The following is a 25,735-nucleotide window of genomic DNA, read 5'->3' as shown; positions in this document are numbered from 1 at the left end:
CTGGCGTTGAGCAGCCGGCGGGGTGTGTGTTCTTATTTAGGATGACCCAGAGCTGAGAAATAGAATAAAAACGCATAATTTAATTCAATAGAAAAACACTGGAACATGCATGCTGAAACAGAACAGTGAACTAAAATGTACCTAAATATAGGTGGCTAGAGGGGTTGGTGGTGGGGAAATTAAAGGAAACATAATTCAGGAGCTCTTAACCGTTTGGAGAATATTTTTAAAAGAGTTCAATTTAACTATAAACCTCCACAGTTTAAACTTTCTTGGTCAAACACCTCTCACGGTATTTACTTTCGAAACAAGAATATTATATGGACAGGGTGTTATATACTACCTAGTATGCACTAGACAAATACTGTAACATGTGAATAAGAATAATATATGTGAATAAGTACTATAATAAGACTAACAAATGTTATAAATGCTTTGGGAAAAGCCTGTGTAAGTCTATGTCTCCTGACCCCCCCCCCCCCCCCCCCCCCCCCCCACCCCCCCCCGTTGGATTCATCTAGACTTGCCCACAATGAGTATAGAATTACAAGGAGCCATATACTATAGTAGCCTGTATACAATACTTCTAATGCATACCAAAAATGCAAAACTAAATTCCAGTTTATTGATTAAAAAAATTTATACTTTATCTGACCCTAACATGAACACCAATATAAACACCAGTTCCAACTGGTAAGACCTGCAAACAAAACAAAAACGAATTCAATATAATTTTTATGAATATACAATACTGATATTGATCAATCATCTTGTGTGGGGGGGACACATCACTTTCTCGTCCTCTTCAAATTATCTGATGGGGAATGAAAACCACTGACATTTAACCATATTTAATGCCTGGATTAGAATTTGAATTTTGAATTTAATGTTATACTGGATATTTAGAAAGTTATCGTGTCCATATTTAGCCCATCCAAATACACCACAACTGAAAACGCTGAAGGAAACACGAGAAGTAGTTGGTATGGAACTTGATATATACGTTGCTATACGGGAGTTATGACACACTGCTAACGAGAAGGAATATTTCCTATTTTAATGCCCAATTCCCAGTGTTTATTTTCCATGAGACAATGGCAAAGTGGAAGGTGATACTGGGAATAAAATTCCTTAAAATTCCACACTTGCTTACAAAATACACGAACGTTTTACAAACATTTTAATTTATTTCCTCTTAGTTTTGCATAAAATAATGATAGTTTACAGACTGATAAAAAGGAAAGTTTCTTCAGGTTCTGCTGTACCGCAAACAATGCAGTCTCACTGCACGCTGTGTGCTGTCACAACACGGCAGAAGTTCGATGCACTTCCGGGTTCAATTGAGAAGCAGTGCGTATGAAATAAGTGTCGTGTGCATACACAAGCCACGCCCACTTGGTTGCTGCAACGCAGTTGTTTTGTGAATTAATTTGAATTTGAACAAGATAATTTTTAAGGTAAGTGTATACCTTCAATAATTTGTGATCAGATACATGATAGAATTTGAACAAATATTTTTTAGAAGTACGCCAGTGGCAGAGACCATATACCGGTATATTGTCTCTGGTCAGTGGGGCTCAAATTTAGCAACATCATTGCGACTGATTATGTTTGTAATCATTGTATATCATAAGAGAATGGCATTAAACATTACAAATACACTGTGGTGTGAACTTTTCTGAAGCAATGTACTTTTATTTTAATGTCAACTTGTCAATATTTCAGTATTTATTCATGCACATATGTGAGGTTACAGATATTAATATACTGTATGGATAGATGTCAATGTTTCAGGTTTATATTTACAATTTTCTTGCGAAATGATAAAGATAGGAGGGGCTTAGGTACATTCAAGGTATGCTACATATGTAGATATACACTAGGGCAGGGACTGTTAACTCGGTACTTGGGTCCTGAGTAGGACCCGGGTACCCACAGTACTACCCTGACCCGTGGTTAGTCAGGTGATGTATAGTTTCAGTCTTGCTTGACAACGGTATAAGGATCTATACTGAAACGTCGCTTTTCACAGTATTAAAGAAGTTGTTATCCATAAAAATATTGTGTCTATCTTGTCATCCGTCAACTTCTAAGTAATGCCTATCAAACAAAGTCTAGATTGCCTCAGCTCTATATAAATGTATCATGTCTATACATGTATATTTAGGCCTCTTATCATTTTTTAAAACTTTTTCAAAGAATGTGTAGTCAGTTACATTACAGTAAAAATTTGTTCTTATTTAAATAGTTTTCTTGAAAATAACCTTTATCATGTGAAATGAGACAAAATGAATTTGAAGAAATAGTATGTTTAACGATTCAGCAATGGGTTATCTCCCTCCCATTAATGACCTACAATATTTTCTATAAGTATTTGGTTAGTTTCTTTTTGATGGAGACCACCATTTTGGTTTCACTAAAACTTGGAGTGTGTAATATAAAATGACAGTCGTACCTAAGATGTGTTTCGTAATATAATTTAAAAAAGAAAATTAAAATGTTTTGGGGAAATATATCTGCTTTCGCTAATTTTACCAGGTGTATATTTTGTGTGAATAAAGTATTGGTCATTGACTGATTATCGCCATTAGCTGTATATCTGTTGCTTGCGTACGGATCTTGAAAAGGACATTCTAAAAACCACTGTGGCTTATCAACACCTCTGTAGCCTCGTGGTACACTCACTGGGCTACAGATATGAAGGCTGTGAGTTCGTTCCTCGGGAATATAAAGAAAACATTTGTCATTTGATTTTACATTTCATTACATATTACAATCTGAATGAAGTTACATTAATAAAATACCCAGGACGTTATATAAAATCCCTGGGATATTACAGCAAATATGACTTGAATATCCTATGAAATCCCTGGGATATTATATAAAATCCCAGGGACATTACAACGTCCCTGTTTATGAGATTTAACCCGACTGGAAAGTAAAACCTCACAATAGGTTTTAATGCCTATAGTGAGTGAGGTTCTACGCTGCTTTTAGCAATATTTCAGCAATATCACGGTGGGGGAGGCCAGAAATGGGCTTCACACATTGTACCCATGTCGGGAATCCAACCCGGGTCTTCGGCGTGACGAGCGAACGCTTTAACCACTAGGCTACCCGACCGCCCCTTAATGCCTATAGAAAGAAGTCTCTTACTTAATAGCGATCCCAGTGAATAGGTTTATAAGTTAGATAAAACACTTTATCTCAGGTTTTTATGAGATTTAAAACCTGAATCTTTGAGATAAAACATCGGAGCTGACGCACCTCGGTTTTATCCTTTGGATTCAGGTTTTAAATCTCATAAAAAACCTTGTTTGTTTTATCCTACACATTGCTTGCGATCGAATTCAAAACCCTGCACGACCCAGGTGAACCTGTGTTGACCAAGGTATAACCAAAGTTAACCTTGGTTGACCAATGTTGGCTCATGTTTCCTGATTTACATCAAACTTTGGTTGACCTAAGTTGCCCACACCTACTGGGGTGTGGTGCTCTGGTTAGAGGCCTCAAATGACATGATCGGTGAAGAAAATTAATTTCATTTATTGATTCAATCATGAACATAAGCATTAATGAATAAAATTAACCAGGTGTTGATGGTACATGTATATGTGGATTATGATATGTACATCATGGAAATTAACCTTCAAATTGTTGATATAAATGCTTAAGAATCAGTAATGCAACTTTAATGACAATTTTGCATCTCAGTTATGTTCTGTGCATTATTTTTAATTTTCTTGTTGTTTTACATGCTTTAAATAGAAAAGGTACAATGACAGCTTAGTCGAGCAATGAAGCACTTGTTAACCTCTCTTTGTGGGCTCTTATAGCAATGGCTGTTGTGTTTCTCCTTCCCCTAGCAGCCATTATTATAACGAAGTTACATAAACACATTTCATGCATTGTATTTCGGATACTGCCCTGACGTCCCCTTGTTAACTCTGGTTAACTCAGGTTGAATCGAGTTAACCCTGCTTGCCAGATATGTGGAAACCTTGATTGACTCAGGTCACTCAAATTTTACTCATCGAACGCACATCCTGTTGTCAGCTTGTGTGACATGTGACACGCCTGGGCCAGCACATGACCAGGGCCTACTTGCACAAAGCGATCTTAGCGCTAAGATGATCGTAACTCCAATACTTTAACATAGGCTTACAATAGTCTTAGCGCTAAGATCGCTTTGTGCAAGTGGGCCCTGATGTAAATTACAATCACCTGATCAGTATTGTAAGCAAAATTTATTTTTTCAAAATAATCAGTAAAATAATACCCAATGACTGAAACCATGGGAGAAAAATATTTTGAAATTCCAAAGAAAACCATCCATACCCAATATGGAAGTGTAAAAGAGTCAATTTCATGAAGAGTGATTTTCCATGGAAGAAAATAGCTTTCAATTGTCATTGATATTATTCTATTTGTGAAGATTTGATGACAACAAATTTAACAACTGACAAAAATACCAGGTGATTAATTATGTATTTGTAGCAGTGTGTGTGTGTGTGGATCGCTGAATGATGTGACAACACGGCTACGGGTGCGATTCGTTTTATTGGATGACAAGTATGTGTTTTACTTTTACAACCTGAAATGCACAATAACACTCAATAAGAATTATGTAAAATATAACAAATAAAATGAGAACATGATACGTCATTAGAATTACATTGTACATATATACATTATACATATGTTAAGGATATGCATACGTCAAATCAACACACTTGTGTCTTGTAAAACATGCCAAAACATGATACGATATTAGAATTATGTTATACAGATATATAGGATATGCATACGTCAAATCAACACACTTCTTATGTCATGTAAAACATAATATATATTTATATATATATATATTTATATATATATATATATATATATATATATATATATATATATATATATATATATATGCCAGAACATGATACGATATTAGAATCATGTTATACAGATATATAGGATATGCATACGTCAAATCAACACACTTCTTATGTCATGTAAAACATAATATATATTTATATATATTTATATATATATATATATATTTATATATATATATATATATATATATATATATATATATATATATATATATATATATATATGCCAGAACATGATACGATATTAGAATCATGTTATACAGATATATAGGATATGCATACGTCAAATCAACACACTTCTTATGTCACGTAAAACTTAATCAATAGATAAACCTCATTGTAAATACATATATTATTATGTGATGATAAGTAAACATACCAGAAGTATGGCCTCCAGGTGTAGGTTAATTTTAATATCCCACGACTACATGGCCAGGGCTACAGTGACATCAAAATACCTACAAATATGGAAATGATTCTAAATGTACAATAAAACTAGCTTCCCTACACAATGCTCATGCACGTGTGGACATTATTATCAAATTACATACATAGTTACAGATCTGTACATAGAACTATCATAAAACACAACTAAACATCCTTAAACTATCATAAATGTCCACACACTTACAATACATTTAACACATATATGATAATAGCCTCATAAACATCTTCAAATAACACCCTGTCCAGGAGAATCAGCCATTGACTGAATCTCTCACACATCATAAGAAATATCTTATTTAACCGATTTATATAATCTTATTTATGAAATTATATATATAATATATATACATATATGTTTACATATTTAATTAGAAACATACCTTGACAGTAAAAAATCTGTAAAACGTGCCCTATTGCTGTCGTCTGTCAGTGACTTGTCTGTGTAGTGACTGAGGTGCAAGTGAGGGTTAAAAAGCATGCAAAGCTGACCCCAAGAAGAACAATGGGGTCAGCCACTCAGCCAGAACATTTGCCCTTGCTGACACAATGGAGCTGATAGGGTAGTGACTGACCCAAGCTTGACTAAGTTAAAAGGTGTAGTATCACCTCTTTATTAAAATCCTTGAAACCCATACTGCCAACTAATACTTAATACTAATATTAATAATAATACTAATAACTAATGCTAATATTAATACTAACTACACTATGTAATATATACACTATATCCTAATACTGACACTAATAACTAATGCTAATATTAATTCTAACTACACTATGTACTATATACTCTATATACTAATACTGACACTAATAACTAATGCTAATATTAATACTAATACTAACTACACTATGTACTATATACACTATATACTTATACTGACACTTATAACTAAAACTGTAAATAGATCGAACATTAAATTACAGACACATATCATTGTAATAATAATCTGAACAACAAGCTAATGAGGAGATAATCCAGAATAGAAGCAAAATTATATACACATGAATCGATTAACTTTTGCAATGTACAAAAACTACATAGTTCCACATCAATTTCTGGCCAGCTTCACTTTCACTAGAGCAATCCAATTAGGACTGTCCCTCTTATAATAATAGCCGAGGGTGCTGTCTTACCCTCCATGAACGGCAAACCAATCAAATTTGGAAAATTGGCAAAATTTCCAGGGGTGATCCGAGATCAACACCTCACCTGGAGCAAACATGTAGAATATGTAGAAAACAGACATCAAAAGACTAACATATTGCAGGCAGTTTCAGGCACATCTTGGCGTACCTTGAGAGACACTCAGCCGGACCTCTACAAACACTTATCAGATCAAAATTAGACTATGGTTGTGAGGCCTTTCACTCAGTATCAAATACTGTCTTGAGCCGCCTCAATACTGTCTTGAGAAGTGACGTTTTTCCTGCCTTTTTGAACATAGGAGCTGAAGAGCTACATGTGCTATTAGGGGAAGAACTAGTTGTGTGTAGTTGACAGCGAAGAGGACTTCTGTTGAAAATCTGAAGATTTTGTTATAGTGTGTCTGCAGCCAAAATACAGGATTTATGGCTATGATGTAATAGAGGTAGTATTCTTAGAATTATTAACAATAATAACTATTGTATTTTCCACAAAGTTATATCCAGACATGAGTGAGTGGGTATGGTTTTACGCCGCTTTTAGCAATATTCCAGCAATATCACGGTGGAGGACACCAGAAATGGGCTTCACATATTGTACCCATGTCGGGAATCGAACCCAGGTCTTCAGCATGACGAGTGAACGCTTTAACCACTAGGCTACCCGACCGCCCCTCCAGACATGAATTTACACACTTTGTGAAACTGCTAATATCTCAGTAGCTTAAAACGTTTACTGGAGCCTTGATAGATGCTCTGATAATTTGAAGCCATTCAGTAATATGGAAATGAATACAGCTAGGAATTGTTTTGAATCATTTTATTGTTTATATTTGCTGCAGTATATTCATTAATAAATTACCACCACAGGACAACAGCTGGCAAGGATGGATATATCTGGCATGAGTCCAACTCGTAGTTTCAACAACCCTGACTCTGCAAGAGGGGAGGACTACCACCCGCAGTGAGTTGAAGTGATCCTATGGGAGAATCAATCCTCCCTTTCTCAGTGTAGACATTCGCTTCCTACATTTTGGGAAAAAATCAAACAAATTACCCGTGAAGATCTGGGTTAGAATAGGTTTTCAGCAACCCATATTTGCCATAAAAGCCGACTACTCTTGTCATAAGAGGCGACTCACAGGATCTGGTGATCAGGATTGCTGACTTGGCTGATGCATTTCATCGTATCCCATTTGCGTGGATTGATGCTCATGATGTCAATCACTGGATTGTCTGGTCCAGACTCGATTATTCACGAACTGCCGTCATATAGCTGGAATATTGCTGAGTTTGGTGTTTAGTAAACAAACAAACGAACAAAAAACAAATTCCCGAATGATACAGTGGCTGAGCAATGGACAACATGGCTGCAAATATGATCTTCCACCTTTACAGGACAATGAAGCAGTTTAGTGGTTAAAGCATTTCATCACCTTGCTGTTATAGCATTCACATGCCATGACACAGGTCAAGGTTTTAAAAAAGAACATACACGGGCTGGAACGAGTCCAAATCTACTACCCGGGTACCCACTGCCCCATTACCCACTGTAGGTGTCAAGAGATAGGTACAAAATGTCTGATTGGGAATAGTTTGACCATAGCCCTGGCGCAATGTTTTTAGATACGCATATAAAATGATCTGGTCATGCATACACTTAAGTTGAATGACATTTTATCCTTATTCAAACATGGATACCCTGGGTAGGGTCGGGTAATAGGGTGGTGGGTACCAGGGTAGTAAATTTGGACTCGTCCCAGCCCTATCCTGTTGGTACCTGGGTCCTTCTCAGTACCCACCCGACACGAGTACCTGAGTGACCCGTCCCAGCCCTAGAACATACTCGCTCGTTTCACTTTCAATAGTTGCTTGTGTTGTGTTTTGTCAGAGATGGGCCTATTAAGATCCAGAATCCTCACATAGCGACCATGGAAGAAGACTATCTCTACCATATTGCTCTTGGTGACAAGACACATGACCTTCATGAGATGTTCAATGATGTCAAGGTCAGTTATCAGAATTTTCAAAAGTTTTCAGACTAAGCATTCAGCTCAAGTTGTAACTTGTTTGACTGTTTATTAGGTATATAGAAGTAACTATATCACACAAGTGTGTTTTGGGATGGTAAATATCCTGTATTAGGAATAAACACTGCATTTACCAAGCATTATTAACTGCATTGAACTGGTGATCTTTCAGTTGGAAGAATTGATTGATGATTGTTCGTTGTTTAACGCCGCACACAGCAATATTCCAACTATATGACGGCGGTCTGTAAATAATTGAGTCTGGACCAGACAATCCAGTGATTGGCAACATGAGCATCAATCCACACAATTGGGATCTATGACAAGCATCAACCAAGTCAGCGAGCCTGACCACCTGATCCCATTAGTCGTCTCTTACGACAAGCATAGTCCCCTTTTACAGAAAGCATGGGTTGCTGAAGACCTATTCTGCCCTGGATCTTCACGGGTCTCAGTTTGAAGAAGAAAATTACATATTGTATTCACTGATGATATTCAGATACTATTATTTGTCCACTAAATATGGTTTCTATTTCAGAATATCCTTCAGAGTAGAAATTCAATTTGCTAATGTTTAGAGTGTTTGAAATCAATGCTACTTCTGTTGGCAGGCATGGATAGCCACTGCGTTCAGTCTCTACAAAGTTGTTTCCCTTAATTGTGCTAGGATCTGCTGATTATAGAGGTTTGAATTCCAGATTTGACCCAATTACCCGGTATGATCCCTGGTCTGTCAGCACCCTGCATGTGCTCATGGGTTTCACAAAAATGATAAGGATCTGTGTCACATTTATCTGACTAGCTGTGAAATGAATGATTAATTTTGAAGCACTACTAAACTCAACTGCTCCCTTGCTTCTCTTGTAGTTTGTATGCTTTGGAGGCTCACCGACCAGAATGCTGAAGTTTGCAGAATTTATGAAGGAGCAGCTTCGTATCAAAATACCTGCCGGGATGACACTATACAACATCGCCAATGGGTCTGACAGATATGTCATCTACAAGACAGGGCCAGTGTTGTCTGTTAGTGTGAGTATACTCTAAACTGTGACATATTCCATCGACAAGACAGGGCCTGTGTTGACAGTTATAGTGAGTATACTCTAAACTGTGACATATTCTATCGACAAGACAGGGCCTATGTTGACAGTTAGTGTGAGTATACTCTAGTCTGTGACTGATGTTACATGCAAGTCAAGGCCTGTGTTGTCTGTTAGTGTAAGTATTCTCTAGGCTATGCCAGGTGTAGTATACAGGACAAGGCTGAGGTGTCTGTTAGTGTGAGCATACTTTAGGCTGGGATAGATGTCATGTCTGTAAGTGTGAGTATACTCTAGGCTGGGACAGATGTCATGTCTGTAAGTGTGAGTATACTCTAGGCTGTGCCAGATGTCATGTCTGTAAGTGTGAGTATACTCTAGGCTGTGCCAGATGTCTTGTCTGTAAGTGTGAGTATACTCTAGGCTGTGCCAGATGTCATGCCTGTTAGTGTGAGTATACTCTAGGCTGTGCCAGATGTCATGTCTGTAAGTGTGAGTATACTCTAGGCTGGGACAGATGTCTTGTCTGTAAGTGTGAGTATACTCTAGGCTGAGACAGATGTCTTGTCTGTAAGTGTGAGTATACTCTAGGCTGGGACAGATGTCATGTCTGTAAGTGTGAGTATACTCTAGGCTGGGACAGATGTCATGTCTGTTAGTGTGAGTATACTCTAGGCTGGGACAGATGTCTTGTATGTTAGTGTGAGTATACTCTAGGCTGGGACAGATGTCTTGTCTGTAAGTGTGAGTATACTCTAGGCTGTGACAGATGTCCTGTCTGTAAGTGTGAGTATACTCTAGGCTGTGCCAGATGTCATGTCTGTAAGTGTGAGTATACTCTAGGCTGGGACAGATGTCTTGTCTGTAAGTGTGAGTATAATCTAGGCTGGGACAGATGTCATGTCTGTAAGTGTGAGTATACTCTAGGCTGTGCCAGATGTCATGTCTGTTAGTGTGAGTTTACTCTAGGCTGGGACAGATGTCTTGTATGTTAGTGTGAGTATACTCTAGGCTGGGACAGATGTCTTGTCTGTAAGTGTGAGTATACTCTAGGCTGTGACAGATGTCCTGTCTGTAAGTGTGAGTATACTCTAGGCTGTGCCAGATGTCATGTCTGTAAGTGTGAGTATACTCTAGGCTGGGACAGATGTCTTGTCTGTAAGTGTGAGTATACTCTAGGCTGGGACAGATGTCTTGTATGTTAGTGTGAGTATACTCTAGGCTGGGACAGATGTCTTGTCTGTAAGTGTGAGTATACTCTAGGCTGGGACAGATGTCTTGTCTGTAAGTGTGAGTATACTCTAGGCTGTGCCAGATGTCATGTCTGTTAGTGTGAGTATACTCTAGGCTGGGACAGATGTCTTGTATGTTAGTGTGAGTATACTCTAGGCTGGGACAGATGTCTTGTTTGTTAGTGTGAGTATACTCTAGGCTGTGCCAGATGTCATGTGTGTTGGTGTGTCTATACTCTAGGATGTGCCAGATGTCATACCTGTTAGTGTGAGTATGCTCTAGGCTGTGCCAGATGTCATGTCTGTAAGTGTGAGTATACTCTAGGCTGGGCCAGATGTCATGTGTGTTGGTGTGTCTATACTCTAGGCTGTGCCAGATGACATGCCTGTTAGTGTGAGTATACTCTAGGCTGTGCCAGATGTCATGTCTGTAAGTGTGAGTATACTCTAGGCTGTGCCAGATGTCATGTCTGTAAGTGTGAGTATACTCTAGGCTGTGCCAGATGTCATGTCTGTAAGTGTGAGTATACTCTAGGCTGTGCCAGATGTCATGCCTGTTAGTGTGAGTATACTCTAGGCTTTGCCAGATGTCATGTCTGTAAGTGTGAGTATACTCTAGGCTGTGCCAGATGTCATGTCTGTTGGTGTGTCTATACTCTAGGCTGTGTCAGATGTCATGTCTGTTAGTGTGTCTATACTCTAGGCTGTGCCAGATGTCATGTCTGTAAGTGTGAGTATACTCTAGGTTGTGCCAGATGTCATGAACAATGAGATGCATACCCCTTTATGTTTCCATGACAGCATGGTATAGGCATCCCGTCGCTCTCCATCATCATGCATGAGATACTGAAGCTGCTGCAGCATGCTGAGTGTTCCGGGGTGACGCTGTTCCGCATCGGCACCAGCGGAGGGCTCGGTCAGTACTCCACAATAACCTTAGACACAAAACTGTCTCACTGCTAAGATGATTGTAGTGCCCATTTCTACACAGCTCTCTTACTGCTAAGATGATTGTAGCGCCCATTTCTACACAGCTCTCTTACTGCTAAGATGATTGTAGTGCCTTTTCTACACAGCTCTATTACTGCTAAGATGATTGTAGTGCCATTTCTACACAGCTCTCTTACTGCTAAGATGATTGTAGCGCCCTTTTCTACACAGCTCTCTTACTGCTAAGATGATTGTAGTGCCCATTTCTACACAGCTCTCTTACTGCTAAGATGATTGTAGCGCCCATTTCTACACAGCTCTCTTACTGCTTAGATGGTTGTAGTGCCATTTCTACACAGCTCTCTTACTGCTAAGATGATTGTAGTGCCATTTCTACACAGCTCTCTTACTGCTCAGATGATTGTAGTGCCTTTTCTACACAGCTCTATTACTGCTAAGATGATTGCAGTGCCATTTCTACACAGCTCTCTTACTGCTAAGATGATTGTAGCGCCCTTTTCTACACAGCTCTATTACTGCTAAGATGATTGTAGTGCCCATTTCTACACAGCTCTCTTACTGCTAAGATGATTGTAGCGCCCATTTCTACACAGCTCTCTTACTGCTTAGATGGTTGTAGTGCCATTTCTACACAGCTCTCTTACTGCTAAGATGATTGTAGTGCCTTTTCTACACAGCTCTATTACTGCTTAGATGGTTGTAGTGCCATTTCTACACAGCTCTCTTACTGCTAAGATGATTGTTGTGCCATTTCTACACAGCTCTCTTACTGCTAAGATGATTGTAGTGCCTTTTCTACACAGCTCTATTACTGCTAAGATGATTGTAGTGCCCATTTCTACACAGCTCTCTTACTGCTAAGATGATTGTAGCGCCCATTTCTACACAGCTCTCTTACTGCTTAGATGGTTGTAGTGCCATTTCTACACAGCTCTCTTACTGCTAAGATGATTGTTGTGCCATTTCTACACAGCTCTCTTACTGCTAAGATGATTGTAGTGCCTTTTCTACACAGCTCTATTACTGCTAAGATGATTGTAGTGCCCATTTCTACACAGCTCTCTTACTGCTAAGATGATTGTAGCGCCCATTTCTACACAGCTCTCTTACTGCTTAGATGGTTGTAGTGCCATTTCTACACAGCTCTCTTACTGCTAAGATGATTGTAGTGCCATTTCTACACAGCTCTCTTACTGCTAAGATGATTGTAGTGCCTTTTCTACACAGCTCTATTACTGCTAAGATGATTGTAGTGCCATTTCTACACAGCTCTCTTACTGCTAAGATGATTGTAGCGCCCTTTTCTACACAGCTCTATTACTGCTAAGATGATTGTAGTGCCCATTTCTACACAGCTCTCTTACTGCTAAGATGATTGTAGCGCCCATTTCTACACAGCTCTCTTACTGCTTAGATGGTTGTAGTGCCATTTCTACACAGCTCTATTACTGCTAAGATGATTGTAGTGCCTTTTCTACACAGCTCTCTTACTGCTAAGATGATTGTAGTGCCATTTCTACACAGCTCTCTTACTGCTAAGATGATTGTAGCGCCCTTTTCTACACAGCTCTATTACTGTTAAGATGATTGTAGTGCCATTTCTACACAGCTCTCTTACTGCTGAGATGATTGTAGCGCCCATTTCTACACAGCTCTATTACTGCTTAGATGATTGTAGTGCCCATTTCTACACAGCTCTCTTTCTGCTAAGATGATTGTAGCGCCCATTTCTACACAGCTCTCTTACTGCTAAGATGATTGTAGTGCCATTTCTACACAGCTCTCTTACTGCTAAGATGATTGTAGTGCCTTTTCTACACAGCTCTATTACTGCTAAGATGATTGTAGTGCCATTTCTACACAGCTCTCTTACTGCTAAGATGATTGTAGCGCCCATTTCTACACAGCTCTCTTACTGCTTAGATGGTTGTAGTGCCATTTCTACACAGCTGTCTTACTGCTAATATGATTGTAGTGCCTTTTCTACACAGCTCTATTACTGCTAAGACGATTGTAGTGCCTTTTCTACATAGATGTCTTACTGCTAAGATTATTCTGTTACAATCTGAGAATTGCTGATTGTTGTCTCTCACATTCCAATGAAATGAACAACTGGTTGTTGTTAACATGTCTTCTAAACGGTCTATAATTGTACTCGCGAATAATTTCTATAAGTCGACAATGAATAAATGTAATCAGGATAATAATGTAATTAATATATTATTTCAGTGGACAATGCTCATTATCCAATAATATACAAATATTTTTTTATTTTTTGCTGTGGAATAATTAAGTTTTCGAAAATAGGATATGCGAGGATATATCTATATTATCTATTAACATTAATTACATCATAATTCTAGTAAAAAATAACAAAAATCAAATACAGTTTCCAATGTTTGAAGATGAAGTATCTCTGATAATAAGCAAAATCTCATCACACTAAAAAAATCTCATTGCATTTGGACCAGGGAAGATTTTTCTCTCAAACATAAAATTTCCAGGATCATCCCCGGATGGGATATAGATAAATATTGCTGACTGTGACAATAAAAACATTAATGCACCAGTACCACTGATGGCTGTGTATTGGTTGGCAGGTCTGGAAGCAGGGTCCGTTGTGATCACTAGTGAGGCTGTCGATGGCAACCTCAGGCAATACATGGAGGTGGTGAGGGCTCCTCAAGAATGAAGGTCGAGTATACGACTCAAAACAAGTTGACCGACTCCGTGGTCTAGTGGTAGAGCATCTGCCCGGAGAGAGGAAGGTCCGGGGTTCGATCCCCAGCCGCGTCATACCTAAAAGACGTTAAAAGATGGTACTAGTTGTTACCATGTCTGGCGCTCGGCATTAAGGGGCTTAAACAAGGACTGGTCGGCTCAGAGACAGTATTCTGTGTCTGAGTGGGGTATTCATGTTGAACTGCAGCATGGTATCTCAGTGGGCTGGCACTATAAAATCAGCATGAGTCCGGACTAGTACCCAGTACAAGCAGCCACACACACATGCATGCACGTCGCTGTATGAGTGTAATAATGTTGAACCTGGCATTAAACCCTGTTTCACTTCAAAGAAAGTTCAAAGAACACTCACAATTGGAAGGCTGTGTGTCGCAATACCCACGACAAATTAACTATAGTCATACGAAAATATTGGGTATTCTTTAACTTCTTTTGAGTAGTGTAGTTGACAATTGCCAATGTGGAGGGATGCAGTCATAGACGATAAGTCAAATAGCCCAAAATACAGCCTTATTTAAATAGCAAGCCAAGTCATATAACATCTTTTTGATTGGAAAGCTGGAACACCAATGTTCATATTTTAAAGGGTAAAAACGTCTGACAACCATTACTACTAAATAGACAATAATGTATCCAAGGGGAATAACTCTGTCCAATGTTTATCAAATGATAATGATGAGGTGAAATTGTGTTTAACGTCGAGTCCAAGATTATTGCACTTATATAGCGGCATGCATGCACGTGTGTGTGGCTGCTTGTACTAGTCCGAACTCATGCCGATTTATAGTGCTTATGAGCCCACTGAGATACCATGCCGTTGTTTAACATGAATACCCCACTCCGTCACAGTATACTAACTCCGAGCCGACCAGTCCTTGTTTTAGCCCCTTCATACTGAACGCCAGGCAGGGTAACAACAAGTACAATCTTTTAACGTCTTTTGTTATGACAAGGCAGGGGTTTGAACCCTGGACCTTCCTCTCTCCGGTCAGATGTTTTACCACTAGACCACAGAGACGGTCCAACCAGCCATGACCTTGCCATATCGGAAATTAATATTTCCAACAAAGAAGACTGTGGAAATTAATTTCAAAATGAGACATTACAAGTTACCCTTACCCAGCTCAAGTTCTGCTATAACAGATCCAATTTATGTAATAATATCAACTATGGTACTTGATGAATTAATGTTGAAAGTTAATTAACTTGGGAGAGATAATCTGTAGTTCCTCGGGAGAGATAATCTGTAGTTCCTCAGGAGAGATAATTTGTAGTTCTTCTGGAGAGATAATCTGTAGTTCCTCAGGAGAGATAACCTGTAGTTCTGCAGGAGAGATAATATGTAGTTCCTCAGAAGAGATAACCTGTAGTTCTTCAGGAGAGATAATCTGTAGTTCCTCAGGAGAGATAATCTGTAGTTCCTCAGGAGAGACAATTTGTAGTTCCTCAGGAGAGATAATCTAGTTCCTCGGGAGAGATAATCTGTAGTTCCTCCGGAGAGATAATCTGTATTTCCTCGGGAGAGATAATTTGTAGTTCCTCGGGAGAGATAATCTGTAGTTCCTCAGGAGAGATAATCTGTAGTTCCTCGGGAGAGATAATCTGTAGTTCCTTGGGAGAGATAATCTGTAGTTCCTCGGGAGAGATAATTTGTAGTTCCTCGGGAGAGATAATCTGTAGTACCTCGGGAGAGATAATCTGTAGTTCTTCAGGAGAGATAATCTGTAGTTCCTCGGGAGAGATAATTTGTAGTTCCTCAGGAGAGATAATCTGTAGTACCTCGGGAGAGATAATCTGTAGTTCTTCAGGAGAGATAACCTGTAGTTCCTCAGGAGAGATAATTTGTAGTTCCTCGGGAGAGATAATCTGTAGTACCTCGGGAGAGATAATCTGTAGTTCTTCAGGAGAGATAACCTGTAGTTCCTCGGGAGAGATAATCTGTAGTTCCTCAGGAGAGATAATCTGTAGTTCCTCGGGAGAGATAATCTGTAGTACCTCGGGAGAGATAATCTGTAGTTCTTCAGGAGAGATAACCTGTAGTTCCTCAGGAGAGATAATTTGTAGTTCCTCGGGAGAGATAATCTGTAGTACCTCGGGAGAGATAATCTGTAGTTCTTCGGGAGAGATAACCTGTAGTTCCTCGGGAGAGATAATTTGTAGTTCCTCAGGAGAGATAATCTGTAGTTCCTCGGGAGAGATAATCTGTAGTACCTTGGGAGAGATAATCTGTAGTTCTTCAATAGAGAGAACCTGTAGTTCCTCGAGAGAGATAATTTGTAGTTCCTCAGGAGAGATAACGTGTAGTTCCTCAGGAGAGATAATATGTAGTTCCTCGGGAGAGATGATATGTAGTTCCTCGGGAGAGATAATCTGTAGTTCCTCGGGAGAGATAACCTGTAGTTCCTCGGGAGAGATAATTTGTAGTTCCTCAGGAGAGATAACGTGTAGTTCCTCAGGAGAGATAATATGTAGTTCCTCGGGAGAGATGATATGTAGTTCCTCGGGAGAGATAATCTGTAGTTCCTCGGGAGAGATAATCTGTAGTTCCTCAGGAGAGATAATTTGTAGTTCCTCGGGAGAGATAATCTGTAGTTCTTCAGGACAGATAATCAGTAGTTTTACTTCTTTATAGGACATAGGTTATATAGGGGGCAAATAACTGACACCTTGATTCCAAACAAGTTTTGTGTGATGTGACATCCTGGGTTGCACAAAATACCTTGTGTATATGATATACATTGATTCTTACACATGTCTTGTATCAGTGAGAGAAAGGTATATCACATTTAGGCTCGGACACAAGTACTAAAAGGCATCAATACCGTGATGAAATACGACCTTGATCTTGCAGGCAATCATGGGCATGGTGGTTAAGCTTCCTTCCTTCCTGGACAAGGAACTGTGTCAGGAGCTGCTGGCCATGGCGTCGGAGGACGACCATTTCCAGACCATCATCGGAAAGACCATGTGCACGCATGACTTCTATGAAGGTAAGACAATCTGTGTTCATGTTTCTGTTGTTTGATGCTGCAATATCCCAGTTATGTGGCGCCGTTTTTCATAAAATAATCAGGTCTGGACCAGATGATCCTGTGATTGACATCATGAGAACTGATCTACACAATTGAGATAGGATGACATGCATCAACCAAGTCAACAAGCCTGACCACCCGATTCCATGAGACGCCTCTTATGACAAGAATGGGTTTGCTGTTCAAGACCAATTCTTTCCCCATCTTCTCTGAGCTGGAGGTTATACCCTATACTGAGTAGGATAGACCTATTACTGTATTCGACGTAATAAGCGCCCACAGCGATATTTGCTAATATATTGGCTAGTGAACAATCCCAATTGGCACCCTTCCGATTGATCACTGTACACAAGACTTATTTTTTCGTGTATAATACGCACTCGTGCACCGGTTATATGCACCCTTAATTATGGGCAATTAAATACTGGAAAAATATATCTGTCGTACATAAACATTTCAGGCTGTCTGCAAAAACCACAAAATTTATCTTTCAACTCTGTTTTTTTCACCAAAATAATATTCTAATCAGAGCCCCCTATTTCTATTTTTGAGAGCGCCCTGGGCACTTATTACGTCGAATACGGTAACGAATATCTATCACCACTCGACACGATCTGACTTCTGTGAAGGGTAGATCCTTTGACCATGATGTGTACTTTACAAAGGTAAACTCCTGTGTAGGCCAAGAACAGGTGATCTCATTAATTTAATAGTCTAAAAATGTAAGACTGTCTGAACTGAAAACTGAGAGTGTCAACCATTGTGTCATTAGCCATAAGTCTCAGGGTGCCGTTGTAAAAAACAATCTTAGCACTACGACTGTCGTAAATCTATGTTAGGGTATGGTAGTTACGATCTCCTTAGCGCTAAGATTGCTTTGTACAACGGCAACGAAGGTGAAACTAATGTAAATTGTACAGGCTGCGGCTATGTGGGTGAAGCCAGAATGATGGGGCTTATTACGGAAGTCACTTTAATATTATTGATGTGAATCAGGAGTCCTTGTCCTTACTCCATTGTTGAAAAGTAAAGATCCCCAGGTTCTAACAACAGAAAACTTCAAGGATCCCAGGGCCCCGTTCCACAAAGTATTGACTATGTATGACTGTTGTAAATCTATGTCAAACGCATGCCAGTTTATCACCTTAGCTATATCCCAATGTAAGTTTTCATGTGTTCAGTAACTCAAGTGTCTTATTTCCTAGGTCAAGCTCGTCTGGACGGAGCGTTCTGTGACTACACCCAGGCAGACAAGATGGCGTTCCTCAGACGTATCCATGACAAGGGTATCCGCAATATTGAGATGGAGTCGCTCTGCTTTGCTGCCTACTGCCACAGGGCAAACATAAGAGGTAAACATCATTTTTACAGTCTAGTTATACGACATGGTTCTTTCCCACCATCAGAGGTGAACTATCATTGTATCATCTTCCCGAGGCAAGGGCGTTAACTGATTATAAAAGTCCAGTTTCCACCCTTGCTGAACAAGGCTGGAATTTCTGGGTTCAATCGTAGCGCCACCAGTGGCTATTAAGAGTTCTGTCCCTTCTCTGTCCCTCCTATTGACCAGTTACAAGATTCCATCACTCATACTGCTTGCATTTGCTCAACCAAATGGTGACGCCCAGTCAAGACTTTTCTTTAATCGATTATCAAGATCTATATAGTAATAAATCAGTTCTTACCCTGCTAAGTGCATCAGATCACTTGAGCACCTTGATCAAAAACATGAAAATATTTGCAAAATATCTATCGACGCCCAGTTGACGGTAAACATGCTTTGCATATCCTGCAGTCAACAGACATCTGCACGCTGAAAACCATGTTGTTGACGAACCGGATGTGTAGTTCGTTATGTGATTTTGATTGGACTATGCATAGACTCGTTAATCCAGCCAAACTGTAACTCCGCAATTCCAGCCTAGTTCGGGGGGAGACTGGACTTTTATAGTCAGTTAACTCCCTTGCCTCGAGAACATGTCATTGTATATACTGTTGTTATACAGTCTGGTTATTCCCCACCATCAGAATGGAGTGCCATTGTACATGTTTTATACAATCTTGTTATTCTCTGTGATGTGACGCCTATGTACTTTCAAATTGGTCTAGAAGTTGATCAGGGGGAGGGGGAGGGGGCTTATTGAAGCAGGACACTTTATGTGTGTTTTAAAATGAATGTAATATTCTAATTTGAGCAATTTACATGTTTGTTTTCATTCCCCATTTGAGATGAACAGCAGGTTGATAAGGAGAGACAATTTGACAAGTAACTTTCAATTCACTCCCTATATGCTTAAAAATATCAATTGTCTGTCTTGACAAGTGGTTTGTTGTGTACAAGGCCCGTGAAGATCCAGGGTAGAATGATAGGTCTTCAGCAACCCATGCTTGCCGTAAGAGGCGACTAACGGGATCAGTTGCTAAGACCCGCAGACTTGTAGGGCTTCAACAAGTACTCAAGTACTCCGGGCCGGGTCGGTTTTACTGGGACTCGAGTCCGTTATCAAGGACTCGAGTACTCGATAAGGGGAGATCACTCTGTTTCAATGTTCAATTGTTCATCAATATATTGATTAAAGCTTCAAAAAATAATGTTTGAATAATGTATTCTTTGTAGAAAGTAGATGTACATTAGAACAATTGAGAATGTCACATAAAATAGACGTAATTATAGTTTTTCCTTCCCGACTTTAAGAAATTGAATGTATCAACCCGAAGGCGATTATTGCTTCTTTGCTCCGACTCAAATGCCAAGTGTATTCCCTTACACAGATTAACAACTGATTAGCTGATATATGTGTGTTATTTCAGTGCTTACAAATAAAGCGACAGGTCAACAGTTTGGTACAGTTTGAAAACGTGACCAACTCATGAATGAATGAACTTATAGCACTACATTTCCATATTTAGCGGCCTCAGTCTTGCAGCCCAGCAGCTGTGTATACGTGTATGTCATGTGATGCACATTATCGATTTTCTTCCTGCTAATTATTGTTCCTGCTTGTTGGCAGGTGTCGAATGAAACACTGATCGTCAGAAAAAAAAACTTGGTTTGTGTTCAATATGTATTGTAGAATTTGTAGATGTGGCGTAATGTTTTTGAAGGTCGTGATTAAGATTAGTGCAGTTACAAGCAAACATTAACACTGAACACTTCCATACACTTTGACAGATAAACAAGTTCCGTGGACACTCTCTATTTACATTTCAGTGCAGTTCAATTATACTTGTAACATGTTTTAATACTTTTAGATGGCAATTTTGATCTAATGAACCAATATTCTTAAAGGACGTCCTATTTTCGGGTACTCGAGTACGAGTCGAGTTTCACCCCTCGGGTACTCGAGTCCAAAAATTTTGACTCATGGAAGCCCTACTGACTTGGTTGATGCATGTCATCGTATCCCAATTGTGTGGATCGATGCTCATGTTGTCAATCACTGGATTGTTTGGTCCAGACTCGATTACTTACAGACCACCGTCATATAGCTGGAATATTGCTCAGTGCGGCGTTAAACAACAAACAAACAAACAAACTAAGCAGGGACAAGTACAAATTTACTAACTTGGTACCTGATCCCCTGTTACCCAGCCCTCCCCGGGTACCCACTGTAAGTCGCTGGAGCCCTCGCAAAACTATTTAGATTCACATGTGATACAATGCATACATTGAAGTTGATTGAAGTTTTATCGAAATGCGAACATTAGCGACTTTACAGTGTAACCATGGAGTTCTATTGTTGTTGTCATTTACCAATATATAATGTGACTAACGTGGTCCGGGTAGTCCTTTGGGTACCGATGATCTTAGGTTCGAATCCCAGTTCGCCCCGAGTATGTTTCTAGGTTTGGCAGCACCATACCCATGCTTATGGGTTTCACCAAAGTGGTAAACGTCTGAGACCTGAATCACTTCGGGCTTTCCCCCCACATTAAGCTGTCATGCCGTGATATAACTGGAATATTGTTCAAAGTGGCGTTAAACCCAACTCACACACTCACTCTTTTGGTACTAGATCCTACTCAGGGCCTACTCGACCCGAGTACCTGAGTTACCCATCCCAGCCCTATTGTGTACACAGAAGATTCATCGGCCTGGAAAGTCACAGTGTCCATAATAATCTAATATTATTAATTTCAATGTTACATATCACCATTATGTTTGTTTTGGAGTGTATTATTTACACTCAATCTCATTAAAACCAGATCTTAGTTCTCGCTACTGCTAAACAAAGATCTAAGGACATCCCATTATGGGTCACATCAGACCGACCTTGCGCAAACTTTGACCGACCAATGGAATGACCAATCAGAAGGCAGCTTTCTCGTGCTTTACGGCGCAAATTTCAAATTGGTGACTACACTTCGAAACATATTTTGACAAATTCTCGATTACAAATTTGAAACCTGAACAAAAAAACCATTCTGGAATGGCTAATAGATGGTCTAGATTGTAAGGATTCAGTCGTTAAACCCGTAACTATCGTTAGGAATACCCCATGTTAGAGTTTTCGAGATTGCATGATTAGAAATTACATTCCAACTGTCACTTTCATAATCTGGCAAGCGACGCACTGATTGGTCGGAAGAAAGGTCGTTCAGACGTGACCCCTGATGGGATGTCTTCAGATCTTTGTTTTGCGGTGTCGAGAACTAAGGTCTGATTTTAATGAGATTGATTTACACTGAAAATTACACCAGTATACTAGTAAGTAGTTACTGTATTCTGTGTGATGTAGGAGGTTCAGGTAACCGTGTCCTCTAAGGCGCCGAATTCATTGTGTAGAGTTGCGTTCCTTAACAATGTCAGACACTGGGTTTTCAACTCCCAGTTTGCCCTGATTATGTTTCTAAGTTTGCCAGCACCAAACTCGTGCTCGTGGGTTTCACCAAAGTGGTTAACACCTGAGACCTACATCAAAGCCAGCTCTCCTCCCACATTAAGCTGACACACCGTGATATAACTGTAATACTGTTAAAGGGGCATTAACCCAACTCACTCCTCCATGTGATGTGACGTTCCAGGTGCTGTGATTTGTGTGACACTGCTGGACAGCCTGAACGGAGACCAGATCACCACGCCCCACAACGTCATGGAGGAATGGAACAACCGGCCCCAGCAGGTTGTAGCCAGACTCATCAAGAAGAAACTTGGCATCAGTGATGAGTGACACTCTATAAGACCAAGTTACTATTTAGTGTTGGATAATTCTCCTCTACAGGGAGAGGAGGTGCTTTTCAGATCAGGGCCTCGATCCACAAAGCGATCATAGCACTAGCACTCCCCTGCTTACAACAGTAGTAGCACTAATCTCGCTTTGTGGAAGAACATAATTTCCAATCTTGCCTCAAAGTGGTTGAAGCATGGGATAAATAAACTTTTTGGTGAAGTTCAGGGAGACCGATGAACACAATTCTTTAACAATCCATTACTTGGAGAGATATAAACATTTTTAATGAAACTATAATAATAATAATAATTCAGCTCCCATCATCTCCCTTTTGAAAATGTCTGAAAATAACAGTTATTTTGGTGTGTCTCATTACATGCCACATTTCCGGTGCATTATTACTTGTATTTGCCTATGTGTAAGGAGTGCTTTATACTATATGTAGTATTATATATGTGTAGTTGTGATTCGTCACAATCCACGATTGTTGGCCGGAAAAACGATAATATTTTTCGGAGTATTTTTAGAAAATCTTTGATTATATTTTTACATGGAAGATGATTTTTTCCGAGGACTACTGATTTTAAAAATGTGATTTTCACATCCCTGATACATGTGCAATGACCACATACTGTTGGCTTTTCCTATTCCTATTCAATTTGCTTAGTCTCAAACACATCGTGTTTGCTTCCCGCCAAAACTCTACAGCAAATGAATTTTTTGGGTATGAAACCAGGCTATAATTTAGGAGTATGCATTTATCATCAGCTGAATTGGTCTATTTTGCTATTTTCAAATATTTTGATTTCTCGTGTTTCACACTTTGCATCGAGTCTCCAATGATGGCAGCTGGCAATTTAATCAACTAAAATATTGACATTCAAATTTACTGTTCGCCAGCAGTGTCTTTCCATGCATACTGTTATTCTGTCACTATCTGCAACAGCTGTCCATATTTTGTATTTTGTCAATTCACAAATTCTTGTCAACAGATATTGGTGTCAGACATTTCATTATGTTGCATATAATCAGACTCTGTACTAGTATTTTTTGCTGTTATTGTTTTTCGGATTTGCAAACCGGTACTATTTAGTGTTGGATAATTCTCCTCTACAGGGAGAGGAGGTGCTTTTCAGATCAGGGCCTCGATCCACAAAGCGATCATAGCACTAGCACTCCCCTGCTTACAACAGTAGTAGCACTAATCTCGCTTTGTGGAAGAACATAATTTCCAATCTTGCCTCAAAGTGGTTGAAGCATGGGATAAATAAACTTTTTGGTGAAGTTCAGGGAGACCGATGAACACAATTCTTTAACAATCCATTACTTGGAGAGATATAAACATTTTTAATGAAACTATAATAATAATAATAATTCAGCTCCCATCATCTCCCTTTTGAAAATGTCTGAAAATAACGGTTATTTTTGTGTGTCTCATTACATGCCACATTTCCGGTGCATTATTACTTGTATTTGCCTGTGTGTAAGGAATGCTTTATACTATATGTAGTATTATATATGTGTAGTTGTGATTCGTCACAATCCACGATTGTTGGCCGGAAACACGATAATATTTTTCGGAGTATTTTTAGAAAATCTTTGATTATATTTTTACATGGAAGATGATTTTTTCCGAGGACTACTGATTTTAAAAATGTGATTTTCACATCCCTGATACATGTGCAATGACCACATACTGTTGGCTTTTCCTATTCCTATTCAATTTGCTTAGTCTCAAACACATCGTGTTTGCTTCCCGCCAAAACTCTATCTGAAAGTGTAACAGGTTTGTTTCAGGTTCAGTATTGTAATTACAAGGGTATTATTCACTCCAGGCTTTGCTAAAAACCACTCTATAATTTGCATCATAACCTTCTGAAACTAGCTCTCTGCTGCTGTATTACAGTCTGTACAAAAGCTAGGGATGTTTATCTTCATTTATCCAGTATATTATATCGCCTATTATGATAAATACCCTGGACCCATACACTTCCATGGCTTTGATTTGAGCTTGATTTGAATGGTGTGCCTCTAAAAAAAAACCATCAAATAAAATATCTCTCTTAAGCTGGGAAATTGTTTTCTATGTTAGTGATAGAAGAGACATGAAATGCTGGCAAATTGGCATTGGGTAATAACCATAAAATAATTTAAACTTATTACACTGAATAATCGCAGGTGCATCTGATAATGAGAAACACTTCAATTTGGAGAAAAGTACACACTTATGTTCTGGAACCATGTTTTACAATGCAAACCCTTCGAATAATGTACATATTATACATTGTAGAGAAACAAAACACACCAAAGCCATAATGTATTTCAAACTTTAATCCAGAAATGTGACAAATGCTCAGAGACTTGCTGTATATTAACAAATGAATGGACCAATCAAAGTGCTGGTCAGTTTTATGAGAGGTCACTGAATACCCATTCTAACTGGATGAACAAGGTAAAAACTATACAGTGCAGGTTGTCATCACTATACAGTATGGGGAGTGGGGACATACTCGGGAGTATTTTACAATGTGTATCATAACATCTGTCTGCAGTATATCTGTAGCCAGCGGGCAATACACAACATATCACACCAGTGTATAAGGTACATCAGGACTGGGAACATCACTCTTCAATGTACAACGATGGTTGGAAATATATGGTGCATCCAACAATGTGTCTCAAACATCAATATGCTAGATCATACAAGTGTAGTCGTACATGTTTGCAGTTTTTACCATTTTGCACACATGTGCCATTAGCAGGCTGAACAGAGGGCCATATGAAAAATATATATGATTTAATGCTTATATTTTCGTAAGACTATGTTAAGGCATAGAAGTTACAACAAATACAGCTATCATCATGGCCCAGTGCTTGTTATCTAGTGATGGTACATTCATTTTCAGCTCACCAAATTCTGTGCAAACTGCTCATACCACATTTTACCTTAGATTGATCCTTGCTCTGAACCTTACTGAGAACCTTTAATGTATCATAACCATACATCCCAATAACCAGTGCTCTCTGTGCAACAAGCACAGTTCTTGCAGCA

General features: G+C 39.1%; 1 protein-coding gene across 2 annotated transcripts; it reads left to right on the top strand.

Moving 5' to 3' along the window:
• The first annotated feature begins 1,343 nt into the window (after positions 1-1,343).
• Positions 1,344-24,750, top strand: LOC124135953 (uridine phosphorylase 1-like). Of its 2 annotated transcripts, XR_007218060.1 has the most exons (10): positions 1,344-1,457; positions 7,356-7,449; positions 8,377-8,494; positions 9,383-9,544; positions 11,589-11,703; positions 14,339-14,409; positions 17,332-17,470; positions 18,718-18,864; positions 22,538-22,754; positions 23,820-24,750. XR_007218060.1 is itself a non-coding variant. In XM_048381782.1 (9 exons), exons 2-9 carry the CDS (start codon positions 7,373-7,375, stop codon positions 22,681-22,683), a joined length of 975 nt encoding a protein of 324 aa, XP_048237739.1. In that variant the 5' UTR covers positions 1,344-1,457; positions 7,356-7,372; the 3' UTR covers positions 22,684-24,750. The 2 variants fall into 2 exon arrangements, 1 of the variants encoding a protein (XP_048237739.1); XM_048381782.1 differs by having other exon boundaries at positions 22,538-24,750.
• The last annotated feature ends 985 nt before the right edge of the window (positions 24,751-25,735 follow it).

This window comes from Haliotis rufescens, unplaced genomic scaffold, assembly GCF_023055435.1.
Source record: "Haliotis rufescens isolate VD_foot unplaced genomic scaffold, xgHalRufe1.0.p SCAF_4, whole genome shotgun sequence".
Classification (NCBI taxonomy): Eukaryota; Metazoa; Mollusca; class Gastropoda; order Lepetellida; family Haliotidae; genus Haliotis; species Haliotis rufescens.
The sequence above is the reverse complement of the archived record's forward strand: the minus strand, read 5'-3'. Positions and strand labels throughout refer to the sequence as shown.